The 22393-nt window shown below is 35.6% G+C and overlaps 3 protein-coding genes across 6 annotated transcripts in view; 2 read left to right on the plus strand and 1 right to left on the minus strand.

Annotated features, from left to right (window-relative positions):
- Nucleotides 1–433: 433 nt before the first annotated feature.
- Nucleotides 434–6055, plus strand: LOC120624970 (protein YIPF2). Of its 2 annotated transcripts, none has more exons than XM_039891824.1 (4): nt 434–706; nt 1328–1506; nt 2625–2825; nt 5018–6055. In XM_039891824.1, exons 1-4 carry the CDS (start codon nt 523–525, stop codon nt 5348–5350), a joined length of 897 nt encoding a protein of 298 aa, XP_039747758.1. In that variant the 5' UTR covers nt 434–522; the 3' UTR covers nt 5351–6055. The 2 variants fall into 2 exon arrangements, with proteins under 2 accessions (XP_039747758.1, XP_039747757.1); XM_039891823.1 differs by having other exon boundaries at nt 435–706; nt 1325–1506; nt 5018–6054.
- A 27-nt stretch (nt 6056–6082) lies between these two features.
- On the minus strand, nt 6083–19332 carry LOC120624969. Its single transcript, XM_039891822.1, has 11 exons — nt 19137–19332; nt 18304–18929; nt 17613–17713; nt 16673–16806; nt 16195–16451; nt 13842–14002; nt 12281–12458; nt 10096–10523; nt 9153–9238; nt 7569–7730; nt 6083–7005 (listed from the first exon to the last, which is right to left on the minus strand). Exons 1-11 carry the CDS (start codon nt 19249–19251, stop codon nt 6890–6892), a joined length of 2364 nt encoding a protein of 787 aa, XP_039747756.1. The 5' UTR covers nt 19252–19332; the 3' UTR covers nt 6083–6889.
- An 817-nt stretch (nt 19333–20149) lies between these two features.
- The window catches only part of LOC120625162 (putative oxidoreductase GLYR1 homolog), a 66055-nt gene continuing 63811 nt past the window's right edge, over nt 20150–22393 (plus strand). For all 3 annotated transcript variants that reach the window (XM_039892132.1, XM_039892133.1, XM_039892134.1), the window contains exons 1-3: nt 20150–20219; nt 20308–20344; nt 20762–20844. In XM_039892132.1, the coding sequence (XP_039748066.1) occupies nt 20185–20219; nt 20308–20344; nt 20762–20844 (155 nt within the window). In that variant the 5' untranslated portion in view covers nt 20150–20184. The remainder of the gene's footprint in view (nt 20220–20307; nt 20345–20761; nt 20845–22393) is intronic.

Genomic DNA, 22393 nt, shown 5'->3' on the forward strand with positions numbered 1-22393 from the left:
GACAGCGTTCTTTCCACAATGACTTTCTTTTTATCTAAATAAAACTGGAAAAGAATTGAAAGGTAATAGAAGTCTCAAACACCAAATTGTCCTCATAAAAGTAAAGCAATTTGTATTGCCAAGTTCTTCAACATTTTTTTCTCATTTCGTGGAACGTTTGTATAATTAGAATTAGTACTCAATATCAGCTATATGATTTTTCAGATCCATTAATCGCTTTATTTGCACACATAGATGACGTCACGCGGTTTGATAAGACCGTTTACTCGAAAATTTTAAAAAAATATTTTCAAAGCCTGTCTTTGGGTACATTAAACACAAACGGATAAGTAGTCAGATTCCCAATTATCAAATAGTTTTAAATCTGTGACTCTTTGGTGGTTAAATGCCAAGTTGACATTGGCAGGCGGCAGTGTTGGCACTGACAGCTGACAGCGAAATTTTGTATTGACGTAAATTTGTGATGGTTTCGAAAATTGCTTTAAATTTGTACTGAAATATTGATAATCCTAATCAAACACTATGACGCATGTAAATACTGGAGATCTGCTTAATTTTCAAGATTATTCACCTGAGCACAACGAACGTAGTGCTCGAATAGATGTAGAGGCAGTACACACTAATCAATACAACACCATGTCCACCTCAAACTATAATTACGAAGAACCTACACCAGTTGAAGAGCAGGAGACTCAACCTTCTCAAAGTAAGCCATTATTACAGCATCTGGCAATAATATTAATCTAAGACATCTGCTTCTGCCAGTTAATGTTATTTGTTTTTTAATATTTTATGTTTCTTTAAGTAATATTACAATAAAATTGAATCAAAATCTGCTACATTTTAATTTAATTGTATTTATAATGTATATCTCTGATAAAGATTGAACCTTAAACATTTATTTTATGAGATTAATTATGAAGATATGTGATATCAGTTACCAAAATTGAACTACATCCTAAATGATGTTAAAATGTACCTTGTAAGTAGGTCTTCTTTTGCTATCAGTGTTTGAAAATCATTTTTGATATTTTGTAATCATTAATGTTTTTGTTAAATTATCTTTTACATGTTACTATGAGCAGTTGTAAAAGTCTGATTTTATATATCCATATTGTGTAAATAAACTAGAGTAGGAAAAAAGTAAATTTGTCTACGTAGAGTTTATATTAAAGTAACTGAAGGATAGTATTTAGATAGGTACAGAAATCTGCATTGGGTATACTTTTGAACCAAAAACTATAATAAATATAAAGGTTTTTGAGTGAACCTCAAAAAAATATTATAATATCACTCTAAACTTTTATTTTACACCTTTGTCTAGCAGCTAACCACAACTTCTGGACCATAGAGTATTATCAGAAATACTTTGATGTGCAAACCAGTGAGGTAGTGGAGAGGATAATATCATCTGTGCTGCCGCAGAAGGTGTCCCGCAATTACTTTGATGAGAGGATCAAGGGGAAGCCTGATTTGTATGGTCCAATATGGATTTCTGTTACATTGGTAATGTTTACTTTTGCTAGATTGGAATAAAACTAACTGAAAATGTTTCATTTAAAGACTAACATGAAGACCGATAACCTGTATAACTTTGTACCACCTAATTCTTATTGTTCTTGTGTTAATTCTAATGCTAATATTAATTAGAATGCCTAGTATTCCCAATTTATAAGATTCTTTCCATATTTTTCTATTTTTTTTTTTCTAATTCCCTTATTTAAACTCAGTATTAAGGCAAACAAATTTGAGAAAATATATTCAACCAGTCAATTTCCTTACAAGAAATTGTATGGAGTGAAGTTGTGGGGAACTGCTAGTTCTTCTTCTTCTTCTGTTCCTGGGCCTTTTCCGCACTTGGTTGGTCTGGGACTGTCCGTTGTACGTATGGCCACTGATGCAGCTCCCCGCTGGATCACTCCAGCCAGCCGAGCTCGCTCCAAAAGATTAGTAGGCCGCCCAGGTCGCCGAGTGCTTCATGGAGTGTTGCTGAGGAGCCAAGGTGTGCTGCGCGTTGTTCTGCTACTCCGTTGCATTGGAGCATTACGTGTATCGGTGTTTCCTCAGTCTCTATGCATGCTCTGCAGAGAGGGCTGTCAGTTATACCTAAAATGGAAAGGTGTTTGTTTAGTGGGCAGTGCCCTGTTATCATACCTACAACTGTCCTTAGTTTAGGTCGATTCAGTTGCAGTAATTTTGTTGTTAGTCGTGGGTTGAGAACTGGTACGGCCTCCTTCGTGTGTTTGCACTCTTTTGTTTTAGACCATAGCACCGAGTGTGATGTTTGCGTCTGGTTGTGGAGCCATGTTTTGTATTCAGTGAAGGGTATGGGTATGATGGGTTCCGGTCCAGCTACCCTTAGTGATGCTGCCTGACGCGCTAATTCGTCGGCTGCGTCGTTTCCTCTGTTTCCGTTGTGACCTCGTATTCATTTTAGGGTTACTCTTGTTGGATTTTGATAGGGCTTGTAGGGCCTTGTGACAGTCAAGTATGAGTTTTGATGTTGTTGTGTGTTTGGTTAAGGCTTTTAGCTTGACTGTCACTGTTTATGTTGATGCTGAAGCCTTTTACTTTTCTGTTTAGCATACTGCTAGTTAAGAAATGCAATGATTCGTAATTTTCAGATATTCACTATAGCAGTTAGCGGGAACATTGCAAATTACCTGCAGAGCGCCAACAAGGCAGTGCACTGGCGGTACAACTATCACTTGGTGTCATATGCGGCAACCGCCATTCTCTGTTACGTATGGCTTGTGCCTCTAGCACTTTGGGCCGCACTCAAGTGGACTTCCACTAATGATAATCAAGATGAGATCGAGACACAGGTACATTTTTTTTATATTTATCTGTGTAACTTAAAGCCACCAACCATACTGTGCAAAAAAAATCCACCCCTAGACCCACCCACCTCCTTAAGAAATACAGCAAGAGGGGAAGATTACAAATACACATTGTAAATTTTATTCCATTAACATTTTAAGTTTATGATTGATATAGTTGAACCTGACCTATCATTCATATTTAATAATTGTATAGACTTTGGTGTGTTTCCTGATTTGATGAAACATAGTAAATTAGTTCCATTGTTACAATTAGGTAGTACCAACCCCTCTAACTTTAGGCAATATCTGTACTACCCGCCCTCAGTAAAATCTTAAAACTTATATTAAATCAATTGCTTAACTATTCTAATAAAAACGATTTATTGCATGGGCAGCAATTTGATTTTACACGGGGTCGCTCAACGACGTTGGTCACTGGTGTTGAGCTAGTAAAAAATAAATTTGAAGCCTGGGATGAGTCACGTGACGCACTTGAGGTGTTCTGTAACCTGTCCAAGGCTTTTGATTGTGTTCAGCATGAGACGTGGGGTATAACTCTAGATTTAATGATATCCTATCTGAATTATAGAGTTAAAAACGTTGATGTGAACGGAAAACAGTCTAACGGGTCATTTGCGAAAATTGGTGTATCTCAGGGATTTGATCTGTATTAGGATCTTTTCTGTTCCTAATTTACAAGAATTACCTCCTTTACCTTGCTAAGGACAATCATGGGGTAGTATTGTTTGGCGATGATACAACACTGATGTTTAAAATTAAACGACGTGAAACAATTCTTGACTGTTTAAACATATGTCTCGCTAAAGTAGTACAATGGTTTGAGGCTAATAATTTAGCTCATAAAGGAAGAAAACTAAGAGTATTCAAATCACGTTACCAAATGTTAAACAAACAAAAAAAAATTGTACAACTTAATAATGAGCCACCACCACCACCACCAATGATTGTCGTATCCACCAGATACAATTCGTATCTGGTGGATACGACAATCTTTTTGGGAATGAGATTTTGATGGGGCCCACATATAAATAATTAAGCGAACAGACTTACTTCTGCAGCATACACAGTTAAAAAGATTCGTCATATGAGAGATATAGAAACCGCTTGTGTAAAATGGAACCAAAGTCATTAAAGGGTATGTTTAAAGAAGTTAAAATAATCACGGTGCATAGTTAGTACATATTTGAAAATTTAATTTATGCCCAAAAAAATATAACATAATTAAAAAGAAAATTGTACAATGTGAATATTAGAAGTAAAAATAAACTCGTTTTACAGTTTACTAGGCTTCATAAAATTGCTAATTCATCAAAGGGCAATTTTATATTATTTTATAACAAATAACCAAATGATGTCTCTCAATAATTGTAAAGTTTATATAAAACGTAAGCTTACAGAAATATCCTATTATAATGATAAGGATTACTTAAACGATGTAAAAGCTTGGGTGTGAATTGCTCTAACTTCATAGCTTAACATTAATTAACTGTGAAATGGCGATACCAAAAAAGTTTGTTGTGGGCTCTTCTTATTTATTTTATTTATTTATTTATACTCTTTATTTGTACACCACTCAGAAAAACGAGACAAAAAAAAGAACAAACACATGAAGAATGAAGAAGGATACAAAAGGCGGCCTTATCGCTAAGTAGTTCTTAGTCCAGGGCGCGTTTGGCACATTCCTAGCTTTAGGTTTAAGTTGGCGAATGAAGTTATTAGTATGTCAGTTAGTATGAACGCTTCATCAGTGCACCACGCGCATCTGTGATAGGCCTACATGAATAAAGAATTACTTGAATTTAAAATGGTGACCCCCACACGGTATTTTTGCCGTTTTGTGCAATTTCCCCGCTGTATGCAAACCCTGGTAAGAAACCCAGTGCACGCCACTAGATGGGTAATATTATACTAAAAGTTCAACGAACGTTCAACAGCAAAAATGGTCAAAACGTATTTGAAACGTCGATCATTCTCTCAGCTTCCTTATGACGCTCGCTCACAGCTCGCGTTCTTAATACCGCCTCGAGTGTAAAATTTATCGTTGCGTACGGCGTAATGCATAAAAATGGTTGAATACAATTTCTTTGGTTGGGTATAGTCTAGGTATGGCTTCTGTAACAACAGAAGTAAATTAAAATTTCACTTTAAAACCAAACTTTCTCTTTTTCTTACAGGCATCAAGTTCACCATCGATGATATCTCTGTTCTGCCTCTATGGATATTCTCTCTCCATATACATACCCGTCGCAGTTCTATGGACCATCCAAGTCTCCTGGCTACAGTGGCTGTTTGTGCTGATGGCAGCTTTCGTTTCCGGAGCTGTTCTCATCTTTTGGCTTTTACCAGCATTGAAGAAATCGAAATACTTCTTAATATTGATTGGTTCTATATTGGCATTCCACTTTTTGCTAGCGACAGGTTTCATGTTGTATTTCTTTCATGTGCCTGATACAGCAAGTGCTGTAGCTTTGAAGGTTTTGACTACACTACCAGCAACACAATTGTAGCCACTTGTAATTTATATACTTAGTTAATTAATTTATAGAATAGTTAATATTGTACTGACGAATATTTATTAAGGCAGAAATATATGTATTTAAAAAAATTCAAAATTGATTTCTACGTTTCTATGCTCACTAGGTGTTGCCTATGAAGCATGCTTAATCTGTGCAGTGTACATATTATTAAAAAGATATCTTAAGCCATTTGAACCGAACGGTGGCGATTATTCCACAAACAAAAACATTCCCAAGAAGTGTTGACGTTAGGTAGGCATTCTGACATTACAAATATACCAAAATCAATAGAAGTCTGTGGCATGAGAGCAAAAATAAGAAAAAAACCTTTTTTGTTAACACTAATCCAAAAAAAAACTGTGCTTATGTTGCATCATTGATAAATACATACATACTACGTACATATTTGACGGTCGATTGTTAATTATAATGTTATATCACAAACGCATCAGATTTACACGTGAATCATCTTCACCCGCTGTAATTGATCGTTTCCCACACGTCATGCGACCTTTGATAACACAGCAGTTATATCATATATGTTGTATTAGAAAACAAAACGTAAAGCAACAAGGTTTGTATTCCATTGCTGTTTACAATAGCTTTTGGTAAGCTTACTCTTTTCTGCACTCACGTATATTCGATGTAATTAATAAAAATGTTATTCATGTATTATGTACATACTATAATTATTAATCAATCAATAAATTAAACGTAAGTTCATAAAGTTGTTTGTTTTAATTATGATACAAATTTATTTACAAGTGTAAATTACATGTTTTATCACAGTGTATAGAACGTACAGTTCAGAAACGATAATAACGATCTATTCAGACAGGGTTTTTGAATGATGGGCCACCGAAACTTAGCAACATGTTAGAGACGTACCATTAGATAAGTGGTCGAAAATATATATATATATTATAATATAAGTTTTATTAAATTTCAAAGCATTCCTAGCAGAGACCCACCAATCAACACTGGGCCAGCGAGGTGGACTACGGCTTTGACCTTCTCATTTTCGGAGGAGACCCGTGCTCTGTAGTGGGCATCTGATGCTGATGACTAGTAGTTGAAAAAAATTACCAATATACTTTCTCTTATTAGTATTACATACGTTTAAATGCATATTTTTTACGAAAATATTCAATGATTGCGAGTAATGACCAATGTACACTGGGGACGGCAGGGCAGGCCACCCGGGAAATAACCTTTGATCTTATTATCACCTTTTAATTTAAGCTTGGGTAAAGATAAAAATGCTCTTGCCGACCGTTTCCGGAGTGCGCTGGCCATTATTGGTTCATAGTTAATCTTCTATCTCTGAAGACCTTAAACAGATAACTAAATATAAATGAAATAAATCAAACTGAGTTCAGTACTGACTGAAAACTGCCTACAAATGAAAATTTGAGCAGAGTAATGGGTGTCTGCACTTCATCCCTACGCTGTGGGAACGATTTTTATCTACGTTGTCTTTGTCGATTCGTTTCCGAACTGTACGTATTGCTAAACTGCGTTACACTAAATCTAATCAGTCATAGTGCAGTTCTGGAAGCTGCTGAGCCACGCCTGCCGGTGGTAGTGTGTTGGCTGGTCCTCTGACGCGGCCTGGAATGTGCTGGTTACCTCTGATAACATGCTGCCTGGAAGAAAACGAGACAGGATACCGTTGGCTAGAGATCTGGTTACCAGAATATGAGACTTTCTACCTATTCGATCGTGTGAAACTAAACTACGATTGAAATAGTGCAATCTAGTGACTTGTGGTGATGGCAAATCAGAATACAGATGTCAACATCTTTCCTCTCCGCGGGTGTCGTACGAGGCGACTAAGGAAATATAATGGAGTACGAGCGTCCTATGATAACATTCAAATCACTATAACATTATAACATAGATAACTTTCACACGATAGGAACTGGATCTATTCGATTGCTCACTGGGCGTGTTCATAAAGGCAACTGCGTATTTGTGAACTTATGCTCATTCAAAGATTCAGTAAGTTTTTTTCTTTCTTTCTAGAATTAGCTTAGTTATCGCATTAGTTTAAGCCTGAAATGGTAAATTAAGTTTCTTTAATAAATAAAAACCGGTACGCGTTACGGTGCAATGTGAAACATTACGCACTTTTGGAATTATTAAGATCAAGCAAAAAAAGCAATAAATGATGATGATTTTTGATGAAGTGGACGTCAGTAATACTTACTATAAATATCTGCATGCTCAAAGCCTTTTAGTATTTCACAGAGTTCCAAGAGATGGCCCTCGTTGTGCCCCAACTGGGAAGCGAACTCAACGTCCCTGATCGCGTACTGGTACAGCACCTGTACACCACTGCGACATACGCCAAGTATGTCTGTCTGTGTGTCTGAAAAATAAATACAACTAAATGTACAACTGCCTCGTTTGCTATACCAATTATTGGATACAAGCAGTTGTTTTTTTTTTATTTTGTGGAATTCCGCTAAGTACAGAAAAGCTTAATTCTTAGATTTTACTTAATATAAGTATAGATGTAATCCTGAAACGGCTCAAAAGACCAATCGATCTAGGAAACATTGTGATTAAAAGTAGAGAACGTGCCGGCAATAAAAATCCAGGAATCGGTACCCACGAAACTTCGTAATGAAACATGCTAAACGACGGCGTAGTTGAAATTTAGAGTATCATCATCACCTTAACCGATTGAGGTATACTGCCCGAGAAAGGTATTTGAAAGGGAGTTCCCAATTTAACTGTCCAAAGACAAAATTCAAAAATGTTTTATTCATCACCTTCACCTTATCAAGCGAAGCGTTAACAGCATTTAACATGTTAACACTAATGTTAGGTGATGGTAATAACTGCATTCGTTACTCTTAAAACTAAAGCTAGGAGGGTTCCAAACGCGCCCTGGTCTAAGAGCCCACAACCAACTTAGCTAGGTTCTTTTTTGTTATCACCATCTCACAGTCGAGTTAATGTTTAGTTATGAAGTTACAGGAATTCATACCCAAGTTTTTTTAGCATACATGTATTCTTTAATATTATAATGTCTTGTTAAGTATATTTTTGGAACTCAACAAGTCGGGCCTGGCGGGACACATTGCTCGGACAACCGATGGACGTAGGGGTCCCAAGGTGCTGGAATGGCGTCCCGTACCGCTAAACACAGCGGTTGACCTCCAAATAGGTGGACAGGTCAGGACATCCATGCTGAGTATAAGGATTAAATCCTACGAATGTTATGAATGCGAAACTTTGTAAGGATGGATGGACGGATGGACGGATGGACGGATGGACGGATGGATGGATGAATGGAAGAATGTTTGTTATGCTTTCATGCGAAAACTACATACTCATATTGACTTTAATTTGGAATGATGATTAGATTACATTATATTCTGGTTAAATAAATAAAGTTAAACCAAACGTAGGTTATGTCGTGTCTTGTATTTCTAAAAAAATTTTATTTTTTATTTCCACACTTGATCTTTTTTTTATTGTTATTGTTGTTTGGTTTTTCTTTTTGGTAAGTATTATGATGTTTTTTTTCCATTTTAGGGTATAAGCAGAGTGTTTTAGTTTCAAGTTCTATTTAATACCTCGTTAACGCATGTTCAGTTAGCCTTTATGTGTGTTTATAATGTTAGTCCTTAGTTTAGTTCTCTTTTTGCTTATATGAGTGTGTATTCATTGTTTACCGTTGGCTTCCTAATATCTTGCATAAATATAAGGTTCCCGCGGGATTCATGAAAAAAAGAGGCGGGTTAGCTAGTGAAAAAGAAAATAGTAAGTTAAGTAACTCTACCTGTTAACTTGCCAGTATTTAGCATGTTGGCGCATACATTGAGTCCGTACACTATCACTTGCATTAAAACTATTTGGCAGTCGCATCTGTGGGAAAGGAAAAAGATTCATAAATAGAAATAAAATTCTAAAAATGCCAATAAACTTTGTCAATAATTTAGTGTGTAAATAAAGCGTCATCATCATTATATCAACCCATTAGCGGCCCACTACAGGGCAAGGGTCTCCTCCCACAATGGGAAGGGGTTAAGGCTGTAGTCCACCACGCTGGCCCAGTTCGGATTGGTGGACTTCACACACCTTTAAGAACATTATGGAGAACTCTTAGGTAGGTCTCACGATGTTTAATTCACCGTTGAAGCAAGTGATATTTTTATTTCTAAAACGAACATAACTAAGAAAAGTTAGAGGTGTGTGGTGGGATTCGAACCCTCCGAAAGTGAAGTCGAAGTCCTACCCACTGGGCTATCACCGCTCTAAATAAAGAGTGTAAATAAATAATATCTTCATTGTTCTCAAATAATATCATACATATCAAACTAAAATCATTTTCACAAATTAGTCTAAACCTGCACACACACACACACACACACACACATTAGTGGAAAGCTGCATGCCTGAGAGTTTCCCATAATGTTCTCGCTCGCAATGGAAGTCGTTTTCCAGTTTTCATTACTCGAAGGTATCGAGCACTCGAAACATAGAGAATATCGGAGTAAAATAGCTCAGGCTCAGGTTTTGACCAAACGTTTAATAAAAAAAAATCAGACGTACAGGATTTGCAACTCTAAAAGTGTCATTAGGTCTATTTTACACACACACAGTTTGATAAAAAAAAAACTAATCCACGATGGCGAGAAAGCTATATTGTACTAATGTGTCTAGGTTGTTTTGGTTTGGTCTAAAAATTCTTAACGAGTGGGAAACGTAGAAAAAAAAATTACCTGTGTTTCTCTTGTTGACTGCCAGTATCTTTATAACTTATACTATTATATAGCGAAATAAGATTCCTAGTATTATATAGAGCATGCTCCACATTCCTCGCTCTTTGCACGCACTTTAAAACACCCTCTATCTGTTTCAACATAACTTGTAATATACAAGAATCTTTTCTGTACAGTAAGACACCTTGGTCATAATCCATTTTTAAGTTTCCTACAACACCTTTACAACACAACTCTTTTGACGTCTTCGCCGATAACATTTGACCAAATAAGTGTAAAATCTCACAAGTGACAAAAGGCATGGGTCTTGAAAGTATAACGGTTTTTAATATTTCTATTATTTGCTTTTGTTTTGTGGTCAAAGATATTATCCTTTTTAGTAATAATGTTATTGCGAATAGTAGCCCGCTGTAAAGTAGAGCACATGTCTGAAAAGTAAAAAAACATAACGATGATATGACACGATAAAAATAAGAGTTTTAAATCATCAACATCATCATATTAACACACTACCGGCCAATCATCAACATCATCATATTAACACACTACCGGCCAATCATCAACATCATCATATTAACACACTACCGGCCAACTACAGGGCACCGGTCTCCTCCCACTATGAGAAGGGGTTAAGGCCGCAGTCCACCACTCTGGCCCCGTGCGGATTGATAGACCGCACACATACATAACTAAGAAAAGTTAGAGGTGAGTGGTGGGATTCGAAACACCCCCCCAAGGCGAAGTCCTACCCACTGGGCTATCATAAATAAACGTGTGAAAGTGATGAAGGAAAACATCGTGAGGTTGCAGGTTACCTCACGATGTTTCCTTCATCGTTGAAGCAAGTGATATTTTAATTGCTTATAACGCACATAACTTCAGAGGTGCGTTCTGGGATTCGGACTCCAGAAACTTCACCGAAGTCCCACTAGGCTGTCACCGCTTAAAGACTTTCAAATAGCAAAACCAAATTTTCAAGTTCATATTTTAGTAGTATTTTGTAACTTATAAGTATGGTAGTTTATTAGACCTGCCTGGCGCAACGGTGAGCGCTGTGAATTTAAATGGGAGGTCCCGGATTCGTGATTGCCCGGCAGGGGTAATTTGGGAATTTATAATTTCTTGATTTTCTCTGGCCTACTCTGGTGTGAGGCTTCGGCCGTGGCTAGTTATCACCCTACCGACAAAGACGTGCCGCTGAGCGATTTAGTGTTCCGGAACGATGTCGCGTAGAAACCGACCGACGAAGGAGTATTTAATGCAACTGCTGTACTTAGCAGGTTAGCCCTCTACCACCTTAGACTGCATCATCAGTTACCACCAGGTGACATTGCAGTCAAGGGCTAACTTGTTCGTGACAGAGCTCGTCTTAGGAAGTAGTACCGCCATGCTTGCTTCAGTCGCCAAGCAATATTGCTGTACTGAGGTCTAAAGGATGTGATTGCCGATGTTATTACAGTACATGAGGCTTAACGTCTACGCCTCAGGTTGAACACAATGCTGTACTTTTTAAGGCCGTGCTCTTTATGTGTCTTGCGCAATTTTGTGTATAAGCGATGATTTTCCAATAACCGATCCGCTTTGTTCTTTGATGAATATTAATTTAAAAAATAATATAAGAAGGACAATTTTCTAATAACCGATCTGCTTTGTTCGTCGATTTATTTATTTTATTTATAATCTTTATTTGCACACAAATAAAAATACAGAAGAAAAAAAAAACAGACATATAGAAGTATACAAAAGGCAGCCTTATCGCTTTTTAGCGAAAACAAAAGTCGATGTATATTAATTTAAAAAAAAATTATAACGACTCTGCCCAGCAGTGGGACAGTAATTGGCTGTTGAAACAACCAAACAGACATACTTTCGCAATTATAATATCAATTTTCAACAGTCCAATAACGCCGATCTACCGCATCGCTTCGCCCGATCACAGTCTTATTTCTTTTATTACTCCTAATCTTGTAATGAGGCCCGCTTCAGCGGATGCACTTCTATCCTCCAGGATCTTTTGTGCTCTTTCTATCTATCTATCTTTATTACTCCTAAGGTAGTACAATAATGTAGCCTTTAACCTCAAGAATTGAGCAATCAAATTTAAAAAAGAATTTAAATCTTACCCGTAGTTTCAGCAAAGATGAATGCCTATAACTACTCTAATATTATTATTATTCATACTTACAGTGTTATCTAATAAAGTACATATTTTATTTAAACTATTCAAAAGATCTGTCTCTCCCATCGAATGTTCATAAAGTATATTTTCAACAATTTGTTCACATCTCGAGTCTTCTAGAATGTACACTAAAACAGCTGTCATCCTTCTTGCTGATATGACCTGCTCTTCTTTGTAGAGTGCCCTAAAAATATATGCATTTGAGCCTTAATATAATTATTTTATCAAAATCTCACTGAAATTAGACTTTTTGGTAGGCATGAATTCAAGCTATCTAATACCTTTGAACAAGCAATTCTTATATATATACATAATCCGAAACGGCTTCAACGATTTTCATTAAATTTAGTATGCATGGGGTTTAGTGGCTGATAAATCTAGCTAGGTTTCATTTCTAGAAAACATTGTTTAATCCATGTTTTCAGGCAATGTAAAACTGCTACACTAAATTAAAATACGAAGCTACCACCATCTACAAGGTCCCCCCGTCAAAATCCAGATGATATTTTTTTTCCTTTCTTTTCTACAAACCAGAAGAACCCAACCAAATAAGATGATTTATCAATAAATTATATGCATACTAGCTGACCCCAGCGCCATCTGACGGGCTGATTTGTGAATATATACCATTCAGGGTGCCACCCAAAAGCATACCAAAAAAATTCATTCAAATCGGTCCAGCCGTTTAGGAGGAGTTCAGGGACACACACGCCCAGTTGAATTATATTATAAAGATTGGAATATTAGAATTTATATTCTAATCTTTCATTACATTATGTACGTTCAATTAAAGATCAAAAGAATGTGTGCCGTCCAGTTAAGGCAGATCAGAATACAATAGAAAACCCTTCCTATTCCCGCGGGCGTTGTACTAGACGATTGTTTGCTACTAGCTAGAAAACCCTTATTTTACTTAATAAAAAAACGTTTTACTATCCTTCTTTCTAACTGAATCTGTACAAAAAATCAAGTTGATTCGGTGATTAGTTAGTAAGTAAAGGAAGGACAAAAAAACCAAAAAAAAAACACACGTTCGCATTTATAGTATTAGTAAAATTAATCTATCTCTTTAGTTGCAAAAATATTTAATTCAGAATTATTTTTCCCCTACAAATACCACTCGCACTGCATTCTTACTACGGCTAGCATGGGCAGGAGACAATTATATCCCCGGGAAAAGGATAAAAATTTATCTTCTCCCACAGCTTTATCAAATCACAGAGCAATGGTACACAAGTCGAAATAATATCCAAATAATATATGTGTAATAATAAACGGAGGTAAACTAATCCTATTCCATGTTCTTAGGCTTTAGGAGGTGATATAATCAGGGGGTATAATTTTTATCTCCTGCCCGTGCTAGCCCATCTGGGGCTTACCGGTTAAGATTATGAATTTATGGCAGTTATATTTTTTATTGCTTAGAAAAGTATGTTTATAAGCACTTTTACTAATTGAAATAAATGAATTTTAAAAATTTAAGCCACACCCCTAAATCGGTCGCCGTTCTCTACTCGTCACCGGTAGTATCTAGCCATAGGACTAAGTACTATTTAGTGATACGCACCGGCCAGTCAATAAATCTTTCTTGTAAACAACTAATAGGTTAGAAGTGACGTCTATGTACTTCTCGTCCATTTCCTTTTGGAATGCCGTCGTCATCCTTTGACTGATCATTTCCAATTCACACTGCACATCTTGTAATACTTCTATTGCTATTTTAAAAACCTGGAAGAAGGAAAGAAAGCACATTAAATTTCTCTTATGATGTTATTTTTTTTTATTCTGTTAGGGATACGGCAGTTATATATAACTGATATCTCAAAGCGGTTTCTATACAGCATCGTACCGGATCAAATACCGTGTTGCCACCAGCGAACAAAAAAAAACATACAAGCATAACTATTCAAAAATAGCGCCTAACGGAAACAAAGTCTCGGTGGGAGTAGCTTATCAACGGCCGATTAGCGCAGTGGGCAGCGACCCTGCTTTATGAGTCCAATAATAAAATTCATAATTCGTTTAAAGGAAATTGCATACAATTCTACAATAAACTACCAATTGACATCTTGGAGATGTCTCTTAAAAAGTTCAAAGTTTGTATTAAACGTAAGCTTATAGAAAAGTCCTATTATAGTATAAAGGACTACGTAAACGATAAAAAAGCTTGGGTGTAAATTATTGCTCTAACCAGGTTGCTCTTGTAATAATTTAAAATGACATTGTGAGATGGCGATAACAAAAAAAAAAAAAAAACCCGGCTAAGTTTGTTGTGGGCTTCTTCTTAGACTGGGACGCGTTTGGAACCCTCGTAGCTTTAGTTTTAAGTTTACGAATGTGGTTATCGCCATCATCTCACTACCGTGTAATTCTTATGTACGCATCAAAAGTGCCACCTGTGGGCCTACTTGAATAAAGATATTTTTGACTTTGACTTTGAAATACCGTGGGGGTTCGATTCACATAGCTGGAAAATGTTTGTGTGACGAACATAATTGTTTTTCAGTGTCTGGGTGTATATTATATCTATTTATGTGTATTTTTAAAAATATTTATCTTGGTACCCATAACAGGCGCTACGCTCACTTTGGGGCTAGATGGCGAGTCTAGTAGTGGACTGTTATAAGCTTCGAGGATTTATAAAGTTAGCCGGCATGCGTTAAGATCGCTAGTCACAATGCTGAATAACTGCCGGCCAATCACGGCTGATCCCGTGCTTCATGACATACAGTAGTGCCAACCATTTATTTTGCGATTCAATTAACGGTGTGTGTTAGAAATGGTGACTTCTATGTTTTTGAAGTGAAACTTGAACCGTTGTGATTTCAAACCGGATGCAATGGAAAAAACGACCGGTAAGAGACACAAATACAAAAATGTGTAGGATGAAGCCGGCAAAGAATGAGACAGAAATATACATATTATTTTATCTGTTTTTTTCTAAACTAATAATATCTAGATAAAGAAACAAACACATAAATGTACAGAGTGAGATAGAAAACATTATACATTTTTTTACCTATTCTAGTTACCATGGAAACTAAATAATGAACCTTACATTAATTATCCTAATAGTTCTGACACTCTTCATCCACCTCAATCTCTCGTAGGCTACTTTTCAGAAGTTACACTTCCGCCGTGTGTGAGTAAATTGCACAGGATTTTATTTTTCGTTTGTTGGCTTCCACGTTTTGCCTTTCACTAATCCATTATAAATGTAATTATGGTTGGTTTAAATTCTACATTCCATTGAGATGTTGGCAATTAGGTGAAATGATTGCAAGGTGGGTTCATGCCGAAATTGTTAACCCTATACCAAAGACATAAATTCTCAGTCCAGCGCCATCTGTATATCCGAACGCTCCCTTTGTTAGCGATTGGACGCCGGATGGCGCTAGCATTGAATGGAATCGACCCAAGAGAGCATCTCTTCATTATGAACAAGTGTTAAATTTAAAATTAAAATTTCGTGCAACACACCTATTTGTTTGCGTGATTAACTATTTACACGTTAAACAAAAAGGTTGTTTATAAACTGATCTGGCCAAACATTTTGACCCATTTTGCTTTTTCTGCACCAGTCCAATTTTATACCTGAGACGCTAGGTGTGACATTAATTTGATATGATTTTTACTATTGTACCTATTTGATATGCATACTGTTAATTACCCAAATTCGCAAAGAAATAAATAAAATAAAATAAAATAAATTTGTACAGAAATAGTTAATTAATAATGGCTAAGAAAAATCGAAAATTCCATATGGCGGAAATTGCAAGCAATTTAAAGTACAAACAACAGACGTCAGCTGAACCGATGGTGGTGTTATTTTTAACAAATATAGGTTGTACTCTGGTGACATTTGAAAACAAAGTCACGGGTAACAAATAATTCAATGAATATAATAGGATAGTACATACATCCAAAAAGTCTTCAACTGTCCAATCTCTACAGGCAGCCATTTTTGATAAACTTTCATAAATTGTGTTTAAATTAATCTTTTTTCTCTTTTCTTTACAAACTTTTGGAGTGGAAGGTAGTCTATGAAAAGTACTGTATATACGACATTTGTTAGCTTCTCTTGACTGTCGTAACTTTTCATTGAAGTCAAGTATAGAGCACTGGTTATTTGTTGGTGTTAGGATAAGTGGTAGAATCTGTGGTAACTTCGATATACCTGAAAAAAACAAAAAATGTAACATTAATGGTTACACACAAACATCATTCACATATAGCATTTAATAAGTAAATTTTTCCCAAGCGTTAATCATACATAATTACCCCAACACACCGCATCGCATGGTCCTCCCACACCATTAATTAAAAGAAGGGTACTAGCCACTAGACTAACAAAAGTTGAAAACTGGAAAAATATAATAAACAAAACTGTATTTTTACCTTCTCTAGCTGGTATGTTAAGTTGTACAAAATGTGACTTCTCATCCGTTTGAACAGCACTCGATGCGGTCTTCAGTTTTTTGTATTGAGTTACAGCTTGATGTCCTGCATAGCTGTTATTGTTGTGTCTTTGACTGCAATATAATTAAGTTACTAAATAAAAGAATTGAAGAACTTTACTTTGCAACAGAAGACAATGAAATAATACAAGGAAAAAGTATTTAGTGCTGGGGTGCAAAGGACACTAAAAGTCTTACATGAATATGCATACTCTATTTATGAAATAGCCCTATTAAACTGGGCCTATAACCAACACATAAAAAACTTAAATGGCTTCAAACAGTTTAACCACACTGCGTGAAAAAGGTTAGTCACCTATTTCATCCAGTGAAGTTAAACCATATTGGTAATTAAATTATTAGTTGAGAAGTTAATAAAGTAATGTTTAAAGAAAGGTAGAGCAGGAAAGGAAAAGTAATAGGTTCAGTTTAGTGGAGAAACTCTTCTTGAGACTGCTATATGTACATGTGTTTGTGTATAAATGCACAAATTCTAGAATCTGAGATGTAATTCTAATCTAAGACTTCATAGAGTGGAATTATAATATCAATGTGACTATAATTCCAAGTTTAATAGCACAGTTCTGAATTATTATAATATTTAAAAATATTACACAGATAACTTGGGTATGTTTTTTTTATGATAAAAAACATTATAAAATGCAACTTTTGAACTCTATAATTAAAATGGCTAGGTACTGTAAAGTTTTAATCAGATTCTATGTCAGACTATGATCATGATAATATTTTATGATCTAGGACTATATCAGTACATATCCTCAGGGGACATAGTAATAAATTGCATCCACTGTCAACTATGTACAGTAATTTGGGGAATCAGTTCCCAACAACAGAGTTCTTTTAAATAAAGCTATGCTTACCTCATTGTTACATCATTCCCTGTAACGGTAATCTGTGTAAGTCTTACTTTGTTTGACTCTAACATCTTACATTTCTCTTTGATACTTATTATTTCTAAATTCTGAAAGTAAAATGACATTAAAAATTTTTAAATTTGTAAAAAGTATTTAGAGGTAGTAATGATGCTGTTTGATCCTTAAGTTTTAAGATAATAAATGGAGCTATAACTGCAATGATAAAATTCTTATTCTCTCTTCTCTCAATTAATTAATTCTTCTTAAAACAAAAGGAAATTATGACTTTAAATGAATGTTCTGTAAAAATCTTCTAGCCTCCAGTTTTGTAGGTTGAAAAATCTTTATTTAATTAATGAAAGCATATTAGGAAAACCTGCCATTTCCAGACATAAATTAAAAGTGATCCCACTTCTGAATAAAGACTAAGCTAATTTCAAAATAATAAAAAGCTCCGCCCATACAGGACATAGGATTACAAGGCTTAGTTTAGAACAACTCTGATCCAAGGGAAGGAAGAGAATTAAAACTAACCCTTAGGAAACATATTATCCTGTGTAATTATATTAACATATAATAAGTGATATCTTATGCACCCAGGAAACATCAAGATCTTATTTAGACCTCACATTGCCAAACCCACCATGGGTTTTAATATGATTAATCAATACCACAATCTAATGAATTTCTAATATACCTTGAAATCAAGTTGCGTCCTCAAATCGTGCATCTGATTACTAACTGCAGTTACTTTATCAGACCATTCCATCTGCATTCTTTCCTGCACTTTAACCTTCTCCAATCTAGCACTATCTACTGAAATCTGGGATGCCTTAAGCTGAGTCCTGAGTATTGATGCCTCTCCTTCTTTAGTCACACATTTTTCTAACAATTTTCCATTTTCTAACTTTAATTTTCCATTTTCCTCTTTGAGTTTTAGTAACTGCCTGTAAATATGGTCGGTGTCTTGTTTGCCAATGTTATCATTTATTATTATATCATCGCTGACATTGACTCCATTCATTTTACATACTTTGGACATGCCTGGTAGGGGTGAAGATATTCTATCGCATTTGTCTTTTAATTTAGTTGTGATGATATTTATGGGGCTTGAAGTAGGTTTCTTGAATGTGAACGCAGTTTTCGAAGTACTGGGTGCTGGATCACAAAACTGAGTGCTTGTGGTTTCAGGTTGCATGCATACGCTATAATTTGGTAAGTCACTGATGTTATGGTCATTGTATGCTTCTTCGCACGCTTGGCTGGCGAGTAGGAGAATTTCATCGTCGTTGTCATCGCCCCAAGAGTTCCCATGATTGCCATCTGGGTGAATTTTATGTAAATATTGACATATGTACTAAAAAGTGATGTGAAGTGATGATGATGATGATAATGACTAAAAAGTATTACTACAAAACCAGCGCATCGGTAAAAAAAGCGAAATTGTTGTAGTTAGGAAGCTTTATAAAATTACTACGTGGTATTTATTTGAGAGGGAATTCAAACTAGTAAAAGTAAATAAATTGGTACCTTTCCCATTTCCAAGGTTTTGACTTAATGGAAAATTGTGGTCAGACACCGTTACATCAAGTTTTGCTTTTTTTCGCTCGCCGTATTGTTGTGGAAACATGTACCGCTTGGACATTTTAAATACGTTTGTAAGTTTTTAAGATTTGAACATTTTTTCATGTAACTTGGCGCTCCCCGAAAAATTATAAAAACAATATTCAAAGTGACAGACGACAGCCACGGAAACAGATTCATAATCATAGCCTCCGTGACAGTCGTTACAGATTCGATAATTTATACCGTAGTGCTTCTGCTTGTATACTTATTGAGTTATACTCGAGCAAGTTTGCCTTACTATAACATGTAGTTTCATGGAATTAATTTAATCCCTAATAAAATAAATAAAGTAAAATAGCCTTTTATTTCTTGCTATTTAATATCTCATCATCATCGTCACATAAACCCAGTACCCGCCCAGTAAGGGGTAAAGGCCGTAGTCCACAATGCTGGTCCAGTGCTGATTGGCGGATTTAATATATATGAGGCGCATTCCGAAATGCGTGGAACTACGGTATTTTAGGTAAATGAAGATGCTGTGGATTCGGATTCATTATACTTACCTAATTTGTTGAAAGTTCCGTTTGTCTGGTCCTTATTCTATTTTACTATGTTTAAGTTAAATTCCAAGAAAATGAGGACCATTATGTTTTAATAAAGATTAAATTCAAAGTATACTTTTTAAATTATTGTGTATACAATAATCCATAGATTATGATAGACCCAAAATCTAAAAGGTCGGATTTCAGAACCAGTGGATTAAAATAAAAACAAATATCCAGATTAAAAATAACATAAAGATTGGGCAGCACTTTAAGATTTTTTTTAAAACGAAATAATAAAGTCATAACAATATCTTATTCTAATTAATGAAAAATTAAATAATTTATGTTTACTTTAATTCTCATTAAACAACCATAGACACTAAGAACTGACGCGGAAAAGTTTACGTTGGTTTAGATTGTTTTTGATTCAGTTCGTCGTGGAAATTGGAAGCAAGTGGACGTACGCCATGTCTATCGCATACAAACTTGGTGATTTAGTTTGGTATGTTGATAAAACTAATTAATAATCCCTGTAAATGTGTATTAAGTAATGCTCAATGAAAATTGCGTCATATATCTTTTTGTTTCAGGGCTAAAATGAAGGGGTTCAGCCCTTGGCCAGGCCGGGTGAGTCTACTCCGTTATGCTATTTTAACGTTTATAATGCTGACTCCGTATAGTTAATACTGTAAAAAGTGTGATATTGAACTTTAAATGTGTTTTATAACTGATTCAAACCCATTACAAGTTTTTTTTGGATCCATTATAATGAGCGGGAATTTTTCCTACGAAAAGATTCGACGCTAAGTGAGAGTGTACATTTGAAGAACTCTATTGATATAACGGTATTTGCTAATTGAGAATTGTTTTCAAAAAAATTAAATTTTGACAACAATAATTTTGTATGTAAACAAAACCCCTAACCGTAACTTTTGTTAGTTGTCACTTTCTCTCGCTAATAGAAATCAGCGTAACAGAAAGAGATGTAACATATCTATTTTGGTGCCATATGAAGCTATAATGTAGTCCTTATTCATTTTCCAGGTTGCCATCCCCACTCCTGAACTGAAACCCCTCAAGAAGGCTACCAACATCCAGTGCATTTTTTTCTTTGGGACTAATAACTAGTGAGTATTGAAGTACCTAGCATGTTACCAACTCTAACACACTATTTTAATTGTGTATATTAGAATGGAGTTTGTGATTTTATGTAATGATAAGTAGTGATGCAGTCTTGGATGGAAATGAGCTAAACTGGAGGGAAGTTGTTTTACATGAATATCCCTTTGTGGTTGCTAAGTGGTATCATATTGGAATGCTTAATTGCTTGGCTATATGTCTGTAGCTGTATAGTAAAGCTGCTGCAGGCAAAGCATTCCACCTGAGAGACAAGACCTAAATCACGTTGGACTATATCAATACGCTCCCTATTAAGGATCAAACCTAGGATTTTAAAACCTTGAAAGGCTGCAGCATACACTGAAAGTTAGGTCAATTCAGTGGCGTGCACTTCATACATGCACAAAAGCACTGCATACTCAAATTATTTTATATAACTTGTATTGGAGGGAATTCTTTCCATTTTATGCGATCTACCTGCTTTATGCATACCCTGGTCGAAAACCCTGTGCACGCCCCTGGGTCAATTATATCTACGATGAACTTAATAGTTGTAGAGCTTTTTGTGAAAGCTTGTTTAATAATTACTGTCATGCTTACTTCTGCCGCCAAGCAGCATTGTTGCATTGCTGTGTTGTGGTCCGGGGGGTGTGATTGCCTGTGTTATTACAGGCACCTTTTCTCAATTAGGTTGGTCATATTCTTGGTCTGTTGAACTTAGAAATTTAAATAAGAATACCGGTATCCTATCATAGTTTTTTTTAAAAGTATTTTGACATTGGAGCATGATGAACCAAATGCCCCGAGGCATAATGTTTAAATTTGTATTAATTTAAAATCCTAGTGGATCATTTGTAAAATAAAACAGTTCATTATTTATTTATTCTTGACTGCAATTTCACCTGCTGAAAACTGATGATGCTGTCCAAGATGGTAATGGGCTAACCTTATGGACTATGGTTGTTATATTAAACTCATACTTCTAAACCGTTACTTAGCCACAAGCGATTTAACCTACCTGTAGAATTACAGGTAGGTTAAATCGCTTAGCGCCACGTCTTTGTGGTGGTAACTAGCCAAGACCGAAAGCGTTCCACTTGTCCTGATGTAATGTCTGACTAAAACTCTGACACACCACATTGCTTAGAGAATCGGCGCCACTACCTACTTCGTTTAAAGTAAAATAGTGGCCACATCGCCAGGGCGTCAAAAACGCCTAAGCCGTGCCTATGCCTATCCTCGGGACATTATAGACTAATGATGATATATGAATATAGCAATATTTAGATACTAATGTCCGTTTGCACTAAATTTAGGAATCGCCTTAATGGGATGCCTAGTGATTTAGGTGATTCCTAGAGAAAAAAAAGAGCTTGAACTCTTTGTGATGTCTAACGACGTTAGGTGCGTCTTAAATTACGACAGCGGCGGATAGGGGACTCGTAAACTGGCACTTGACAGATGAACAAAATATTTTTTTTTTATTACTTTAAAATAATACAAACATTTTGTGTTCGTATTATTATAATTTTACCTCACCTTATATGTATGTATATG

The sequence above is a fragment of the Pararge aegeria genome, chromosome 7 (assembly GCF_905163445.1).
Source record: "Pararge aegeria chromosome 7, ilParAegt1.1, whole genome shotgun sequence".
Classification (NCBI taxonomy): domain Eukaryota; kingdom Metazoa; phylum Arthropoda; class Insecta; order Lepidoptera; family Nymphalidae; genus Pararge; species Pararge aegeria.